The 20,305-nt window shown below is 32.6% G+C and overlaps 2 protein-coding genes across 2 annotated transcripts; both read left to right on the plus strand.

The window, feature by feature from the left end:
- The first annotated feature begins 22 nt into the window (after positions 1-22).
- On the plus strand, positions 23-17,065 carry LOC117681423 (uncharacterized). Its single transcript, XM_066069787.1, has 16 exons — positions 23-311; positions 1,436-1,611; positions 3,048-3,158; positions 3,288-3,440; positions 3,986-4,209; positions 4,359-4,604; positions 4,828-5,108; positions 5,324-5,565; positions 6,585-6,757; positions 7,244-7,270; positions 14,116-14,236; positions 14,379-14,481; positions 14,577-14,635; positions 14,925-15,035; positions 15,329-15,373; positions 15,468-17,065. Exons 1-16 carry the CDS (start codon positions 152-154, stop codon positions 15,510-15,512), a joined length of 2,277 nt encoding a protein of 758 aa, XP_065925859.1. The 5' UTR covers positions 23-151; the 3' UTR covers positions 15,513-17,065.
- On the plus strand, positions 9,467-11,692 carry LOC136270885 (uncharacterized). The gene is made up of 4 exons (XM_066069790.1): positions 9,467-9,642; positions 10,008-10,779; positions 11,047-11,301; positions 11,527-11,692. The coding sequence occupies exons 1-4, from the start codon at positions 9,469-9,471 to the stop codon at positions 11,676-11,678; spliced, it is 1,353 nt and encodes a 450-aa protein (XP_065925862.1). The 5' UTR covers positions 9,467-9,468; the 3' UTR covers positions 11,679-11,692.
- Positions 17,066-20,305: the final 3,240 nt, after the last annotated feature.

Raw genomic sequence — 20,305 nt, forward strand, 5'->3', positions numbered from 1 at the left:
TTTTTAGTGTGATAAAGGGTAGACGTTAGAAGTAATCCGGTAGACCGACCGCGTCATAACTGCTTAATATTCATAAGGTTACGGAAAATACCGATCATTGACGAGAAAGTAAAAATAGGCCAGCGCGGGTGACATTGCACATGGTGCGATCATGTGGAAAACGTTATGGACACCCGTGACAGAGGACGGATTGTGTGGGTGGGTGGGTACTTTTGAGGATGCAGAAAAAATCAGAAAAGCATACGAAGTTGACTCATCCATAACATTTGTTTCGGGGAAGAAGGAAGCTAACTTTGGAAGGCCAGAAATCGGTAACGTTACCTATACGTATTCTTGTATGCCCATATTATAAATAGCATTTTTCATTATCTATTGAGTTTTGAGTTATTGAAGGAATATTATGGTCAATGAAAAATATATTATAGTATTAACTTAAAATCAGACTGTTGGAAGACAAGGCTATATTGTATTTATAAAACTATAGACTCTCTCTCTCTCTCTCTCTCTCTCTCTTTTATTTAAAAATAATCTGCATTTATACTGTCCTAATTCAGACCCCATCTACAGTAATGTAAATTATATGTATAACCTAGTAAGATGTATATATACTTGTATATTGTGATGATCATTGAAATACCCCTCCCTACCCACCTATCAATTAGCCTAGGTAGGACACAGCATGCAAATCCTGCATCAAAAGATTATCTGACTTATTTGATTGAGGTATTTAATTACCAGAATTACAGTACTTAACTTAATACCACACATCATTGTTACTTAATATACAACTTACTACTTATCACCCCCCCCCCCCCCCCCCCCTTATTTTCATACTACACATGCGCGGATCCAGAAAATTTTTCCAGGGGGGTCCGAAGGATAATTGTGTTTGCCAGGGGGGGTCCGAGGCATATTTTCGCGATAATTTTACTATGTAAATTTAATAAATTTTCATTTTCCAGGGGGGGGGGTCGGGACCCCCCCGACCCCCCCTCTAGATCCGCGCATGCTACATGTAATGGGTTTTAAATGTGGAAAAGATATGATGTACATCACATGTATACATCCACAGTGTCTCAAAAGTCTCTGAGGCCAATATTTTATATGCAATTTCATATTTTTTGTAATAATTCAGGGATGCGTCATTTAAATATAATAAATCATTACATACTTACATAATTATGAAACTAATAGTACTTTTAGAAAATTTATTATTTTCCCCAATATCAACAGTTTGAACATCAATTTTCCCATTATATGGACCCTGGACCCAGTTTAAAAACATTAGGAAACCCCCTGTATTGATTGTTTTAAATATTATCTTACATCATTTTTTAAAAACAATAAATTTTGCATATGATCAAGCAATACCCAATGATTCAGTTGTACTTCGTAAATACGATCTATGGGAAAACTGACATATTTTTCTTTGCAGTTATTAATGAGAAGTCTCGAGTACGATTTAATGATGTTGGAGATCCTTGTATTGTTCCTTATGACGGAACACCCTTCATCATTTTGGCTAGGTGTGAAAGACACTGCATATTCGGAAAAGACAAACACAAAAAGAAAAAGAATGAGCTCAAAGAAGGGAGGGACTCTTGCCTTAAGGTAAATGTACATGTAAATAGCTATTTTAATACTTGTATTTAAAATAGATGCTACACTACACTAAATGATTTGTAACAACATAGGTCAGTCTAGCAGATTCCAAGGTCAGTCTACCAGATTCCAATATGAAAGGTCACATATTCTGTCATTTTACAATACTGATTACAATTCGCTATTTTGCCTGAGGTATCTGACACCTATAATATATGATATAACATAGATCAGTCTAGCAGATTCCAAGGTCAGTCTGCCAGATCTCAAAAAGAAAGGACACATGTATGTCACTATACAACAACATATAACAATTTACAATTTCTGTATGAGGTCACTTACACTAATAATATATAATATAACATAGGTCAGTCTAGCAGATTCCAAGGTCAGTCTGTCAGATCCCAATATGAAAGTTCACATAAATGTCACTATACAACAACATATACCAATTTACAACTTCTATATGAGGTCCCTTACACCTATAATATATATAAGAACAAAGGTCAGTCTAACAGATTCCAAGGTCAGTCTGTCAGATCCCAATATGAAAGGTCACATAAATGTCACTATACAACAACATATAACAATTTACAACTTCTATATGAGGTCCCTTACACCTATAATATATAATATAACTTAGGTCAGTCTAGCAGATTCCAAGGTCAGTCTACCAGATTCCAATACGAAAGGTCACATATTCTGTCATTTTACAATATTGATTACAATTCGCTATTTTGCCTGAGGTATCTAACACCTATAATATATAATATAACATAGGTCAGTCTAGAAGATTCCAAGGTCAGTTTGCCAGATCTCAACAAGCAAGGACACATGTATGTCACTATACAACAACATATAACAATTTACAATTTCTGTATGAGGTCACTTACACTAATAATATATAATATAACATAGGTCAGTCTAGCAGATTCCAAGGTCAGTCTGTCAGATCCCATTACAAAAGGTCACATATATGTCACTATACAACAACATATACCAACTTACAACTTCTATATGAGGTCACTTACACCTATAATATATATTAGAACAAAGGTCAGTCTAACAGATTCCAAGGTCAGTCTGCCAGATTCCAATATGAAAGGTCACATATTCTGTCATTTTACAATCCTGGTTACAATATTATAACAATTTACAATATCTATATGAGGTCTCCATGCTTACAGTACCAACCAGACACAACCTTACTCTAAAGCAGACCCAAAAAGTTTACCCCAGGTCTGCTTGAGGTCTGCCATCTGCTCGGAGAGTGCTATAGCTTTACTCGGGTCAGCTCTTGTGGTCTGTCTTATGCAATATAATGTGATACAAGCACACCTTTTTTCTTGCAGCCTGTAACTAAAGGTGACCATTAAGGCCTGTGGGTCTCTTGTTTAAAATTAATTTTGAAATGTTTGTCCCTAATGTATAAATGCATTAATCAGGGTGATCATCCAGTCCCAAGAAAACGAAAACAATTACTTCAAGCTTCTAAAAAGAAGGGTTGCCAGGCCAAGATTGTAATGAAGGATGTTGTCTTCTTCCCTGATTATCAGGTAAAATCTTGTTATTAGTTTCATTTAGTTTTTTTAAACAATTAAAATCATTTTAAAAATACTGTAATGAATTAATTCAATTGATATATTTAAGCTGATTAATTATATTATTTGGTAATTTTTCTTTAGGTGAAGAAAAACACGGAAAAAATAAAAAGAAATGCAAGTGAACATCTGAGGGATGACCTTTCTGATGTACCTGATAATGTCAATAAACAGAGGCGGATTTATATTTTGCTTCCAAAGAGGGAGGATCATGGGTCAACACATCTTACTGGACAAGTTAATATCAGATATTGTTATATAATTTAGTAAAGGAAAGTCTCTATCAAAGTTTCCATATATGTAGAGACACAGTCAACATTATCATAATTAAGTTCTCCCTTAAAATATATTTACATAATATTATGCAGTCATTTAATTTTTATTGTTATATGATTGGTTAATTCCTTGATCTCTGATTGTCAAATATTCAACATTCTAAAAAAAATTAAAATGTCTTGATAACACCCAGTTTGATATGTCTAGTCTATTTGTCACTGAATCACATAATTAAACAATTATTGCTGTTTTTCGGTCAATATGATGATTTAGCTACCTGAGAAGTACAATATTCACCAATTAGCCAAGAAGTACAATATATTAACTGAGCTAGCCGAAGGCATGGTCAATATTGTACTTCTAGGTAGCTAAATTATCATATTAACCTCAAAAACAGCAATAATTGTATAGTATTGACAATGAAAAAAGTTTTTGTTACAATTGATTTTAATTCTGATAAGTAAATTAATATAATTGTTATGTATCAAATTTGTTACAATTTTCAGCTTGCCGGCTTCATGAATCCTTTATCCAAGGAAGTACGGGATAAACTAGGGGAACTTGTTGGACACGGGGTTACAAGTGTCTCAGAGATGCGTAGACATCTGCATGTGTATGTTGATACCCTGCTATTTAAAGACATGAAGCGTCCTGCATTGTCTGATGCTGCCTACTATCCAACAGATGAAACAATTAGGACACATATATATCTTGCCCAGTTGCGGTTAAGGTACAATGACTTGTTCAAAAATATAATTTTATCTAATTCTACTCTGTCAAAGTATATAACTACCTGGTAACTAGTTTGTATGATGAGAAATATTTGAGAATACACTAGGCAACTAAAATGATAACTTTAAATGTTATTTTTTAATGTAGATATTCAAGGATAGATCAAGAAAACCTTCTACATAAGGTAGCAGAATGGCAAGAGAATTATCCAAGGGACAATTTCGTCTTTATGCCTGCCTCTAACTCTGCACCGAGCGACAATGAAATTTTGAAGGATATAGACTGTGTGGAGCAGGATGATGATGATGAGGTATATCCTCAAATACAGGCAGCTGAGACAACAGAATTTTTCTTCTGTCACCAAAGTGAATTTCAACGTCATCTCTTGTACAGGTTTGATTTTATTTTAGAATTGAAGAATTTTTTGATTTACGATTCACATTTTGTTCAGATATTTAGAAGAAGTATACATGCAAAATTTCAATTTATTTAAAATACTGATTAGCTTTAATATTGTAAATATATAAAAGAGAAGTGATTTGATTTGATTTGTACCAAGTGTTCTTTTTTCTTTCTCTTTTTTTTGATCCCTATTTCAAAATGTAATTTATTACAGGTATGGAAATTCCCTTTGTTTGCTTGACGCAACGTACCGAACTACGAAATACGCATTGCCCCTCTTCTTTCTTGCTGTGAAGACCAATGTAGGGTATAGCGTAGTTGCGGAATTTATAGTGCAGCATGAGACCAAAAAATCCATCATGCAAGGTCTACGAACCATTAAAGGTTGGCTTCATAATGCGCAAGACAGGCCCGCTGAATGGTCATGGGAGCCAAAGTTTTTTATGACAGATTTTTGTGAAAGGGAAATTGTTGCAATTGAGGAAGTTTTCCCTGGTAAAATGATTATTTTTTATCTTTCAGTTATTTTATAACGTAATTTTAAGTTATTTAGAGGTTATAATAATGTTTTGATTACTTTTTTACTATGGTAAAACTTCTAACAGTTGGGAAATTTGACAGAAAATTATTTTAAGTACCGGTAATTGATGTACATAATGTTAATCCTTCTAACTGATATTCCAATATTTTGCTGGTTTTTTTTCTTCTAGAAAGCTTTGTTTTTATCTGTGATTTTCACAGAGAACAAAGTTGGACGAGATGGGTCAGTAAGACTGACAATGGTCTTACTGACTGCAAAGACCAGGTGCTGGGAATGTTGAGGAGATGTGCTCATGCATCCTCAGAAAAAGAGTACACAGAAGCCATCACAAAATTGCAAAATTCAGATATCTGGGCCAGAAGCAGTCGTCTTAGAAACTGGTTTACAAAAACATGGATGACAGAAAAAAAGGTTTTTCCTGAAATATTTTAATTATAACATAAATGTTCACTACTTATATTAGTTTTATCAGGTCGGGGAAACTACCGGTACCTTATATGGATATTGTTGTCATTGCGCAGAGCGATGCGTACATGTACCACGAACATGCAACTGTCCAATCAGTGAATTAAAAACAATGTTTTTACATTAAACACGTGGTTAAGACTAATTTACGACTTGATTTTAAATGACTGTGGGAACGTCAATTTATTAAAAATTTCAATTTTATAAAAAATGCAAGATTAGGTACTAATTAAGATTTTCATGCTCACATTAACGAACATTGCCGATTTGCCATGTCAGATAGTACGTTGATATACCTCTCATAAAGTCTTCACAAGTCATTACATTCCAGTATTTGATTTTGTGTTTTTCGCTGTTGTAGTGCTTTTTGTTGACTAGAATTAGAATACATGGATTAATATCAAGAGTACGCACCAAACACACTTCTTGTAACAATTTACACTTAGGCTTTAAATGGCCACATTTGAATCCCTGACAATGAATGAACACCTCCTAGTCGAATGCTTAGGACCATGAAATCACGTGAAATCTGTCTTCATTAAAAATAAGCGCTGGCTTATACAATGCAGTTGATGAACCCAAATTTTTACCATTATAAAATGAGTGTTTGTAAATGTGAGCATGGAAATAGTAGATGATGATGTAAATATTGTTTTAAGAGTACAAAATGATCGAAAAAATTAAATATGCTTTTCCAAAAGCATTAGAAAAAGTAGCATTTTTTAAACGTAGTATCTTTTGTAGTAACCCATGATTCATTTCAACCCAGAAATGTCACTCAGCTGATTGGTCAGTTTGTCGATTACATCTGTGCTTCATTTGGTATGTAAATTTATTCCGATGTCACAGAAAATAGTTTCCCCCGACCTGTTTATGTTTCAAAATTAGTGGTAAAGAGTTAATTCTGTTGATTTTTACTATATATTGTGCAATATTGACCACTGGGTTGTCTTTTGCATATATAGCGCTGGGTCTGGTCAGAAAGATATGGATCAGGGCTCTTGGTGAATACAAATAATGGTCTGGAGAGACAGAACAAAGTATTCAAATATCAGTTTTTAGAGCAGCGAAAAAACAACAATGTATCAGGAATGATATCAAGCCTGGTACATCAGTATTTACCAGCAATGATGCTCAAGTAGGTCTTATTTTAAATACATGTATTAATTGAACATTTTTTTGTTTTTTGAATTTGTTAAATGCATGCACATGAATTTGTTTGTTTCATTTAAACTTAATTAAGGAATGAATCCGATAGCTAGCTACTTAATTTATACAACTATAAAATGGGTATGGGCAGTTTACCCTTTATTAACAGCGAAGCAGTATACAAAAACATGTAAACTGTTCCAACTCATTTTATATTATACAATTTTATGAATACCAATAATAGTCTTCACACAAACCTAGTTTTGTTCACCCAATGTTTTGTCCATTGTAGATTTATTAGTTAATGTTTAACTTTTGCATGCTGTGTTTAATGTTTTGAATCAGAAGCCAAGTTACAAACAAAATTAAATGAAATACATGTACATGTGAATCAGAGAAATTTAAATATTTGTTTTCAGGAATGGTTACTTAAATTTTGCATGCAAGTTTTTTTGATGAGTTGATGATTATTCAGACAGTTGAGAAAAAAAGAGAGACACAAGTAAGTATTCCATAAAAGTACAATTGCTATATGTATAAAATTTTATGTCGAAATTCATAGTGCTTAAAACCTTAATTCGCTTTAAATATCACTGCAGTCATTTACACATTAAGTACACCAATAACTTCCTTTTACAAGTTGCATGTGTCTTTGTTTGTCTGAATTTTAATATGTTCAGTTTTGTTTCTGTCATTTGAACAACATAATAAGCTCACCAAGACAAAGTAAGGGGGAGCTTATGCCGCAACTTCGGCATTGGCTTCCGTACCTGATTTAATTTTTTGTTGCTGGTACTGTATCTAAGTTATTACTTTTCCTATCTTCACCAAACTTGCATGGATGATGCATCTGGACCTACTTATGAATTTAAAAGACTTGGATGCTGAATCTGAATCCTGAATTTCGGATGCTGGAAGAGGTTAAGGTTTTGGGAGCAGGTGCCCTCTGATGAATATATCTAAGTCACTACTCGTCCTAACTTCATCAAACTTGCATGGATAATACTTATAATACTGATGTGCCAGACAGGCTTGAATGCTGAATCTGAGCCATAGGTTTTGAATGCTGGAGGAGGTTAAGGTTTTAAGAGCTGGTTAAAGTTTTTGTTGCAGGTGCCCTTTTATATTCCCTTTTCTTCATATTGTTAAGCATGAAATGTCAAATACGTTCCTCACTGCCTCATGTTCATAAACTTGTAATTGAAATATATGTCTTGCAATGTGACTTTTATTGTACACATGAAATACCAGTTAGGAATACCAGGTACAGTCATTTCATGCATATCTTTTACAAAGGACTATGTGCGGTTTTATGCATTTTTTGCCCCCAAAATCAAAGTTTTAGAAAGAGCTTTAAAAATAAGGTGAAAGATAGTTAAAATCATATTGGAAATAAAGGTGTAAAGGGTTATCACCACAGTGACGTCATAATGTAGAAATGACGTCATGAAGATTGCATTATTTTGATAAATTGGTGTTTTGTAGCGAAATATGGGTGTTTTCCGATGGTTTTTCGACTGGGAAACATCGAGTGCATGCTTGCTCAAGTAACAAATTTTAGTATAAGTGTATAACTATCTGAAGAAAAACATATGTGAAAATTGCACGTGAGCAGATCTCCGCTCTATACTTCCGAATGCAAACTTTATAGCAAAAATGAGAATATTTTCATTTTTCTGCAAATTTGCGGGATTTGGGCCATTTAGCTGACGTCATAGATACACAGCGAATGAGGAATGGTGACTAAAATCATTATTAAAGTTATAGGCATCCTCTATACAATGATTTGTGAAGATTTTATTTTTATACGATACTATTTAAAAATTGGTTGAAATCGGGGGCAGATATTTGACCATACCGCACATACTCCTTTATGCTATGCTATGGTATGTGATTTTTATGATATGCTATGAGATTTGTATGCTATGCTATGAGATTTGTATGCTATGCTATGAGATTTGTATGCTATGCTATGAGAAATTGAAATGAAGGGCTTAATGATATGGTATGTTATGCTATGGTATGCTATGAGATTTTAACAAAAACGCCTCCATACACTGAAGAGTTTCACAGATTTCGAAGTAAAATAATAAGAAGCCAAAGTTAACCACAAATCTATTATGTTAACATTTATTTTTTTCAAATAAAAACATTTAAAACCGAGTTAAAAGAATGTTGTATGCTATGCTATGGTATGATATGACGAATGCGATTCTATGAGATTGTATGCTATGGTATGAGATTCTAATGCTATGCTATGAGATATCAATGCTACGCTATGAGATTTCAATGCTATGCTATGAGATTTCAATGCTATGCTATGCTTTGGTGTCTGTTTTAAAAGATATACTTGAACCGAGTGTAACAGTAGTCTGATAGCTTGGTTTTGTGATAGTTTTTTTTTCAGATGTTGCAAATAGTAATTTTACAATCTTCTAATTTTCTTAATGATATAATGCTAATAATATTATATATTATTGTTCATAATTTTCTTAATGATATAACGCTATATGCTTAATAATAAGAAAACACTTCTTGGTTAATTTTTTATTTCATTTTTATAAACTGATTAAGCCATGTTGATTCATGTAAAGGAAGGAATTCTTTCAGATGTTTGCACTGAATATAGCTTTAATTGTTACACAATGCTAACTTAATTGAAATGTCTTATTCTTTTATAAAAATGTGTTGTGAATATATATGAGGGATAATGCCACAGCTACAGATACGTTCGGACGATCCTACGTAAAAGATGTACCAGAGTTTTTGAAGAACAGACCTCCAAGCTTCATAAAGCACTGCATGTCAAAAATGGAATTAGCAGACACCATCAGTGCAAATGAAGTTTTATCTCTGGGCAACAGAACATACAAGGTAACTCCAGTAAACCCATATTTACAGAAATGTGCATTACAGTGTAAACTATATGTAGACATTCAAGCATGTTGTTAATTACTGAAATTAGTAGCAGAAATCATAAACCATGTGTGGTTAAAGCAATTTTGCTAGCAAAATAGAATTCATTGCTAATTTAGAGGTAATATAAATTTGTAGATTTAGCAGGTATAGCACGTTTGTATTTTTGGAATATATACATATGTAAATGAAAGATTTCTTACCATGTATAACCCTTATGTGTTCAGTTCCGTGCAAAACTTTAAAATATCAGGTTTTAACATAAATATTGAAGAAGGAAAATTGTACTTTCCAGTTTAATAAAAACAATTTAATTATGAAAGGTGAAAAGTCAATCTGACCCTGGACAAAGAACAGGTTACCAGGTCACAATGGACAATGGAAATGGGATGCCAAGCTGTGGTTGCCATGCATGGATGTGGACATTACTCCCCTGCAAGCACATCTTTGCTGTCATACAGCACACAGAATTTTCATGGGAAGATTTACCACCTGAGTACCTCTCCTCCCCATATTTTAACATTGACTCCCATGTGATTGGCATTCCGGAACCTATTCCATCCGAGGCACTTGAGGAAGAGGAAGTGGAAAATGAGAGCTTTGATGGCGCAACACACTTTGGTGATTCCGATGGAGATGATGCCTCACAACTCATTGACCTTCCTTCAGCTAAGAGAGGTCCAAAGTCTCTAAAAGCATTGGCAGTTCAATGTAGAGAAAAACTTTCACTTTTGCAGAATGCCACTTATCTCTGCCAGAGTGAAGATGCTTTTATAGTACTGGATTCCAACCTTAAGGAAGCTTTGAGTGCCTTTAACAGTAGTCTGTACAGAGACAGTGGACTCTGTACAGAAGCTGAACATATAAAGAAAAAGAAGGCTGTAAAACGACCAGTAACACAAAAAGACGTGGAAAGTAAAAAAATCAAAATGGAAGAGAATATGAAAGAGAATATGAAAGAAAGAAAAAAGAAGTCAAAAAGAGGAAAGAAAAGGCTTCCACTGAAGTTACAAAAGAAAGAACCCATATGTAGTGAAAGAGTCATCATAGAGGGACATGAAGCAGTTCCCAATACAATACAGGAAGATATTGCAGGTACCTTACTTTTTGTTTCTTTTCTGATAATGTTCATCAATAAACTGCTAAAGCTTGTTAAGCTAAAAATAAGTAGGATACTTTTTACCTATGTAGTGTATGAATAGAAGAAAAAAATTTAAATTCATTTGGAGGATAAGTCAACCAGACTCACCAAAGGTTCTTTTAGTAAAGAAGATTTAAATTTTTGAAATTTAAAAATTTATTTTTTATAATATATTAAATTTTGAGAATACAAAATTAAAAAGGGTGTATGATACATTGTAGAGATGGTGAAAAAGATGTCACAAAATGAGGTTGATATATTGATTGATAATGCCAGGTTATCAAGCAGTATTTCCACAGATAAAGTTGCTCGTACGGGTCTCGCTTTATTAGAGCAGCTTTTCCCATCTGAAGACAGTGATAACAGTGACTATGATGCTATTATTGAAGCAATCATTAATGATGCCAAAAAACTGTGTCCTGGCCTGGAGGAACAGCACACTTTTCGGTTTGCATTACTGCTTCTATGGACACTTGGTATGTATATTTTGAATATGAATAATGGCTCTAATGGCTCTTCAATTTTGGATATTTCCTAGAGTATTTTCATGTGTTTATTGTCACCGATTAGGTAAAAAAAATATGTCATGTGCAGTTTGCAGTCATGCAGCATTTATATATGATATAGGGATTTTAATACTTCATCTCTATTCATTTATGATAAAGATAAACTTTTCAACTTCATGAATATTTCATTTCCAGTGAAAAAAGGAAAGTTTCAGTTGCATCGAAATATTGAGAAGGAGGATGAAGAGGCAAGAAATTCCATGGCAGCTTGTATTGAAGCACTAAATTCTATTCAGTCATTGAATCCTGATGGAAAAAGAATTATTGGTATAATAATAAATTTTTAAAAAAAAATATGAACTTCATGGTCAAATTGTGGAATGTTTTAAGGATTATATATATTAACAAGTTGATACATGTACATTAACCACTTGTGACCCTGACCTCTCATTTTAAGGCTCTTATATGTTCAATTGAAAGATAGGTGTTTGAATTGTTGGACAATATTTTTACGGACTCTCAACATCCAAGAAGTATATTGAAGATGAAAGACAAGAGTACAAAATGTATTCGCAAAAAGGTGCACTTTGAGGGAGAGGCTGATTTGAATCAACCACTGACACAGATGGATCGCAATCAGGGTATGTTAAAATTTTTCGGACTTGCTCACTTTCTTCCTGTACGTATGGTATAGCATTGTGTACCTTTTTATGTGTTCATGATTACCACCTTTCACTATGGGAAATATACAATACTTACATTATTGAAAATTAATATATTTTAGTCATCAACTTAAGTCATAAGAAAAGTGATTAATGATATAATTGCAATATGACTTTACAGCTCTAGATGCAGTTAAGAAGCTATGGAGCCTTAGGGAGAGTTCCAATTATATAATAGCAAGAGTGTCAAACTACAATGTGATAGATGATGATTTTAAGTCACTGGCTAGTAGGAACTGGTTAACTGATCAGGTAATATACAAAATATCAAAATGCTTAAAAATTCATTTCTTTGATCAGAATTTAAAAAGAAAAGTACATTAATATAGCATGTGAAATTTTTAAACTTGCATTTGTTAAAGTGTTTAAATAAGTAAAATCTTTTTTTAAACCAAGGTGCTTATTTTAAAATTAGTTGATTTAGAATTACAAAGTAACCAAAAATCATAGTATTTTTCGCATTGAAAATTAGTTGCAGGTCTGTAGCTCACAGTTTTAAGAATTCAGATGGAAGACCTGGGAGCTACTGTGCCTTCCACCTTAATCAATTGTTTGTGCGCCGTAAATTGCAGTTATTTACTATGGGAGGCTCTGTAGCTCCCAGGTTGTTCATTCAAATTTTTTTCAGACCGGGAGCTACAGACCTGCAGCTAACTGTAGTATATTAAGTTAGGTTTGTTGTATGGACTTCAAAGAATTCATTGCATTATTTATCTTTACAGGTTATTGATGCATATATTGCATTTATAGTTCAAGCTGAAATTGAAAAGGGTAACCATATAACTATGTACCCATCACAAACAATGACTGGTATTATGAGTGGAACTTATTCAGTGGAAAAATGTAGAAAGAAGGTAGCTTTACTAAATATTTCATTATTCATTATCAATTAGATGTATCTGTAGATTTAAAATTATATTTGCCATATAGTGTTTTAAACTTGTAAGTACATGTACATGAAAAAGGTGCAGATCTATCACAAGAAATCTATAAACAATGTACATCATTATGTTAAGAGTGCTTTAAACACGGACCTCTTCAAATGTGAAATTTCTAAATATTGCTGTCTAAATAACCTGTAATTGCTTATAAAATGATGTTAATTTTTATCCAGTGCTTCAAGTATGAATGATAAGACTTAATCTTATTTATAAATAATCCTATAAATTAACAACTTTAATATTTTCCTGATATTATCCAGCCTACAAATTCTTAATCTTTTTAGTTCTTTTTTTAATTTTAGTTAAAAGTATTTGAATGTGAAGCCATTGTGGGAGCTGTTATTAAACATCAGCATTGGACATTGGTGGTATGTAATTTTTTTTGTTTGCTTGCTTATTTATTTGTTTCTTTTTTTTCTTTTCGTTCACCCTTCATCTAGGGATCATGGCGAGTTAAACGTGCATTTTGATGTTATATTGTGTGTTTTCCTCCTTGTTCATAGATAGTTGAACCAAAGAAGGGATTGATTTATTTCTACAATCCCTTGACTGAGAGGAGGATCCAAATAAGGGAAGTTCAAAGAAACTGGTGGTATGTAAATCTCAGAATGCAAAGATATCAATATTTGTATGCTTACCTTATTCTAGAAACTACTTTTTAGTTGTTGGAATCAACAAAGTGCATCTGTGTTTGTTAATCCAGGAATAACAATGCATAAAAATACATATAAACAAAATCAACAAAAGCTTGTTATGTATGGGTGTCTTTTGCAATGATTGCAACCAATTTTTCTATGTTGTCAAAAAATTTAAAAGAAACACATTTTATTGTTTATATTTATATAAATTTGACAAAACTGAATAATATTGTATTTTTGGTTCATATGGTACATGATGGAAGAGCCATTTCAAACAGATTGTTTAAGAAACCTTTTAACTAGTTTATGAAGGGATTAGTAACAATAATGGAATTTCATAAAGTAAAGGAGAAAATATTCAGTGAATTAAAAAAGGTTAAAATGTAATGTATGTTAAACACAGTAACTTTTTAAGATTAGCTTTAAACAATTTATCTTGATAAGATAAAGTTACACATATAAATATATCTATATATATTTCAGTTCATACATGGGTGCCAGAATGATTGCTTTCAATGAGCCAGACACCATGCAGTGGAAAGTGGAAACAAAAGAGCATTCAAAGCAAACTGATTCTTTCAATTGTGGAGTCTATTGCCTTTTGGTATGTCTATTTTTCTCAAATTCTAAAAAGTAATTCTGGATTTAATTGAGCAAATTTTAGACCCTAAATCAGTTGAAAGGTATATTTGATAATTAAATGATGAAGGTATAAAAAGCAATTAATATTCTGAATTGATTAACAGTTTGCCGAAAGGCATTTCAGTGGGCAGTCCATCACAAACATCACAAAAATGGACCTGGACAATATGAGAATCCAAATTGCCACAAATTTAATGATGTTTGAAGGTGTGTATGTTTGTTTTTTTTCAATAGAGATACGCAATATTTCTTGGCATATTCAACATTGTAATCTAATTCTTACATGCTTTTTAATATTTTAGTGTACCTAACGGAACATTGTCCTACATGTGGATTTGTGACAAGGAGAGATGTAAGGGAGGTGAGATATTAGTACACATATTAAATTGATTTATTTCTAAAAATACTTAGTTCATTTTTTGTAACCTTTATGTATAAATATACATGTAAATATGCAGTTTGCCTTATTTACACAAACTCTTTTAATCACAAAATGGCATATATACTAAAGTAGTTCAAATTACATTTTGATTTCATTTAAAAATAACTTTTGTTTCATTTATTTATGTACATGTAATACATGTACATGTTCTATGTTGAAACAACCATGTAATAAATACTGCTTATCTTTATGCTTTTCATTTATCTAGATTCATTGTGAAAAATGCAACAGAGAGTTCCATAAAAAACCCCACTGTGTTGGGGAGGAAAACATGTGCAAAGATAGCTTTATTTGCAGGATGTGTTCTATTAAGTTTTGGGTATGTGAAATAACGTAAAGCAAATTGATGTTATAATTGACTAATTTAACCTGAAATAGAACCTTGGACTTTCAAAAGGATGTATTAATTTCTTGAATCAAAAACAAGTTAAACAAATTAAAAATGTTCATTTCAAAGAGCCATGGCTGAGTGACCAACAGTAATATAGACAACATTGCTGTTTGACACAACTACCCAAAGTCCAAGCTCTTGTTAAAATGGTTCTAATATTCTTCACATCAACATGACATATGCTTTTGTATGATTACTAACCTTGTGTATCTTCTTTTAAGGGGGAAAATGATAGAACATCTTCCGAAAAGATTTCTGTAAAAAAGGTTAGTTGTTTTTTGCTAATTTGTGTAAGATTTTTGCAGCACTGTTATAAAGAATATTGATGTGAATTTACCAACCTTTTCTTTTTTAAATTAGACAAAAGATTCCATCAGGGAGAAGAAATCTTTAAAACGAAGATAACTTTTAAGGGACCACCAGCTAGGAAAACATGCCACATGATGAAGGATGACATTAACTGTTAATATTAGGCAATACTCCTTTGTAATGTTTGAATGTTTGAATATAATCATTACTATATATTACATACTAGTAATCAACTAGTAGATAATAAATGATAATTAAAAGTTAAATTATAGAGACTGTGAATGTAACACTTCATCAATAAATATGGCAGATTAACCTTGGAATCTGCTAGACTGACCCATATGATAATTATATTATAGGTGACAGACAAAGAGCAGAAAATGTAAATTGTTATCATGCAGTATCAGTATTGTATTCAATCAGTATTCAATGATGTTCACTAAGTTTTATACTTTATTATGATATTGACATCAGTCACATATTAAATAAAAGTTTTCAGCAGTCAAAGTTCTTGAATATGTTTTAAAATTCTCTTTGTCATATTTCATAGATTTTGATACCTGAAATATTGTAAAATATGAATTACATTCTGTATGGTATAATGAAAAGACTGAAAGTGTAACACTTCATCAATAAATACAAAAATAAACTGACCTATATAATAATTATATTACAGGTGACAAACAAAACGTACAGGAATTGTAAATTGATATCATGAAGTATCAGTGTTATATAGTGACATAATATGTTATCGTTCATATTGGGATCTGACAGACTGACCTTAGAATCTGCTAGACTGACGTATGTTATATATTATAGGTGTAAGAGACCTCATATAGAAGTTGTGAATTGTCATATGTTGTTATATGGTGACATATATGTGACCTTTTGTAATGGGATCGGACAGACTGACCTTGGAATCTGCTAGACTGACCAATGTTCTAATTTATATAATAGGTGTAAGAGACCACATATAGAAGTTGTAAATTGTCATATAGTGACATATATGTTATCGTTCATATTGGGATCTGACAGACTGACCTTGGAATCTGCTAGACTGACCTATGTTCTAATATATATTAAAGTTGTAAGAGACCCCATATAGAAGTTGTAAATTGTCATATGTTGTTATATGGTGACATATATGTGACCTTTTGTAATGGGATCTGGCAGACTGACCTTGGAATCTGCTAGACTGACCAATGTTCTAATTTATATAATAGGTGTAAGAGACCTCATATAGAAGTTGTGAATAATTGAATGTTGTTATATGGTGACATATATGTGACCTTTTGTAATGGGATCTGGCAGACTGACCTTGGAATCTGCTAGACTGACCAATGTTCTAATTTATATAATAGGTGTAAGAGACCACATATAGAAGTTGTAAATTGTCATATAGTGACATATATGTTATCGTTCATATTGGGATCTGACAGACTGACCTTGGAATCTGCTAGACTGACCTATGTTCTAATATATATTAAAGTTGTAAGAGACCCCATATAGAAGTTGTAAATTGTCATATGTTGTTATATGGTGACATATATGTGACCTTTTGTAATGGGATCTGGCAGACTGACCTTGGAATCTGCTAGACTGACCAATGTTCTAATTTATATAATAGGTGTAAGAGACCTCATATAGAAGTTGTGAATAATTGAATGTTGTTATATGGTGACATATATGTGACCTTTTGTAATGGGATCTGGCAGACTGACCTTGAAATCTGCTAGACTGACCAATGTTCTAATTTATATAATAGGTGTAAGAGACCACATATAGAAGTTGTAAATTGTTATATAGTGACATATATGTTATCGTTCATATTGGGATCTGACAGACTGACCTTGGAATCTGCTAGACTGACCTATGTTCTAATATATATAATAGTTGTAAGAGACCTCATATAGAAGTTGTAAATTGTCATATGTTGTTATATGGTGACATATATGTGACCTTTTGTAATGGGATCTGACAGACTGACCTTGGAATCTGCTAGACTGACCAGTTCTAATTTATATAATAGGTGTAAGAGACCTCATATAGAAGTTGTGAATAATTGAATGTTGTTCTATAGTGACATATATGTGACCATTTGTAATGGGATCTGGCAGACTGACCTTGGAATCTGCTAGACTGACCAGTTCTAATTTATATAATAGGTGTAAGAGACCTCATATAGAAGTTGTAAATAATTGAATGTTGTTATATAGTGACATATATGTGACCATTTGTAATGGGATCTGGCAGACTGACCTTGGAATCAGCTAGACTGACCAGTTCTAATTTATATAATAGGTGTAAGAGACCTCATATGGAAGTTGTGAATAATTGAATGTTGTTATATAGTGACATATATGTGACCATTTGTAATGGGATCTGGCAGACTGACCTTGGAATCTGCTAGACTGACCAATGTTCTAATTTATATAATAGGTGTAAGGGACCTCATATAGAAGTTGTGAATAATTGAATGTTGTTATATAGTGACAAATATGTGACCTTTTGTAATGGGATCTGGCAGACTGACCTTGGAATCTGCTAGACTGACCAATGTTCTAATTTATATAATAGGTGTAAGAGACCACATATAGAAGTTGTAAATTGTCATATAGTGATATATATTTTATCGTTCATATTGGGATCTGACAGACTGACCTTGGAATTTGCTAGACTGACCTATGTTCTAATATATATTAAAGTTGTAAGAGACCCCATATAGAAGTTGTAAATTGTCATATGTTGTTATATGGTGACATATATGTGACATTTTGTAATGGGATCTGACAGACTGACCTTGGAATCTGCTAGACTGACCAATGTTCTAATATATATTATAGGTGTAAGAGACCTCATATAGAAGTTGTGAATTGTCATATGTTGTTATATGGTGACATATATGTGACCTTTTGTAATGGGATCTGACAGACTGACTTTGGAATCTGCTAGACTGACCAATGTTCTGCATGTAATATATATAATAGGTGTAAGAGACCTCATATGGAGTTGTAAATTGTCATATGTTGTTATATGGTGACATATATGTGACCTTTTGTAATGGGATCTGGCAGACTGACCTTGGAATCTGCTAGACTGACCAGTTCTAATTTATATAATAGGTGTAAGAGACCTCATATAGAAGTTGTGAATAATTGAATGTTGTTCTATAGTGACATATATGTGACCATTTGTAATGGGATCTGGCAGACTGACCTTGGAATCTGCTAGACTGACCAGTTCTAATTTATATAATAGGTGTAAGAGACCTCATATAGAAGTTGTGAATAATTGAATGTTGTTATATAGTGACATATATGTGACCATTTGTAATGGGATCTGGCAGACTGACCTTGGAATCTGCTAGACTGACCAGTTCTAATTTATATAATAGGTGTAAGAGACCTCATATAGAAGTTGTGAATAATTGAATGTTGTTATATAGTGACATATATGTGACCATTTGTAATGGGATCTGGCAGACTGACCTTGGAATCTGCTAGACTGACCTATGTTCTAATATATATTATAGGTGTAAGAGACCACATATAGAAGTTGTAAATTGTCATATGTTGTTATATGGTGACATATATGTGACCTTTTGTAATGGGATCTGACAGACTGACCTTGGAATCTGCTAGACTGACCTTTGTTCTAATATATATTATAGGTGTAAGAGAACTCGTATAGAAGTTGTAAATTGTTATATGTAGTTGTATAGTGACATATATGTGACCTTTTGTAATTGGATCTGGCAGACTGACCTTGGAATCTACTAGACTGACCTATGTTCTAATATATATTATAGGTGTAAGAGCTAGACCCCAGAAATTGTAAATTGTTATATGTTGTTGTATAGTGACATATATGTGAGTATTGTAAAATGACACAACATATATGTGAACTTTCCTATTGGGATCTGGCATTGAGATATGTTAAACTGACCTATGTAATATAGCACAATCTATGTGACAGATACGGTGCTATGACAACCTGTTTGGATAAGCCAAGTATATTAATCGTAAATAAAAGCATATCTTGAAAAAATATTTAAGTTATTTTGATGTCATGCACAAATAACAATAACACAATAACACGACGAATGGAGTTCCTGTCATTATTCCACTCGGTTATGTGGAATATTTGTTTTGGATTTCCGGGATAATTAAAAGGTACCTGACTATATATGATGCAGCAATATAACGTTACCTGTATTCCTTCGCAGTCTTTACGTCAAACTCTCTTCATGACACAATTGTAAGATGTCAAAATTGATATACTTAGGAAATTGTCTGAAAATTACTCATAAACCAGTTGTTCTTTTTCTTATACTATATATCATGCCTGTAAACAGTGGTAAACATGGTAAAACATTGGAAAATGCGCCATACTGGCTTTCGGTTTACGCAAATACAATTAATTAATGTAGGGTTGGTGATTTCTTTTTCGGATTTAAAACGGTTAACGTTATATATGTACATTACAAGATTAATTACTAAATGATTTATACCATTTTAGAATCAATTTATTATCGTGCCTATCCATGTTTTTTTAAACAACACGGACCACTATTGCCTGTTCATAAATGTACATACATTTCATTATGTAAAGTAAGTCATTCCGTTTATAACAAACTACTGTTCGGAAGACGTATATAAATAACCCGGAAGGCGTTTATAAATAACTTGGAAAGCGTTTATAAATAACTCGGAAATACATGCATATTTATGAGGCGTGACGTGGTCGGTCTACCGGATTACTTCTAACGTCTACCGTGATAAAGCATGTGGGTGTGTATCGGACTTTCATGACATGGTTTCATTATCTTAAAAATTAGAAAAATATTGCTATAATTTATACGATTTCTACTTTGATACCACGGATGTACA

Source organism: Magallana gigas, chromosome 8 (genome assembly GCF_963853765.1).
Source record: "Magallana gigas chromosome 8, xbMagGiga1.1, whole genome shotgun sequence".
Lineage (NCBI taxonomy): Eukaryota > Metazoa > Mollusca > Bivalvia > Ostreida > Ostreidae > Magallana > Magallana gigas.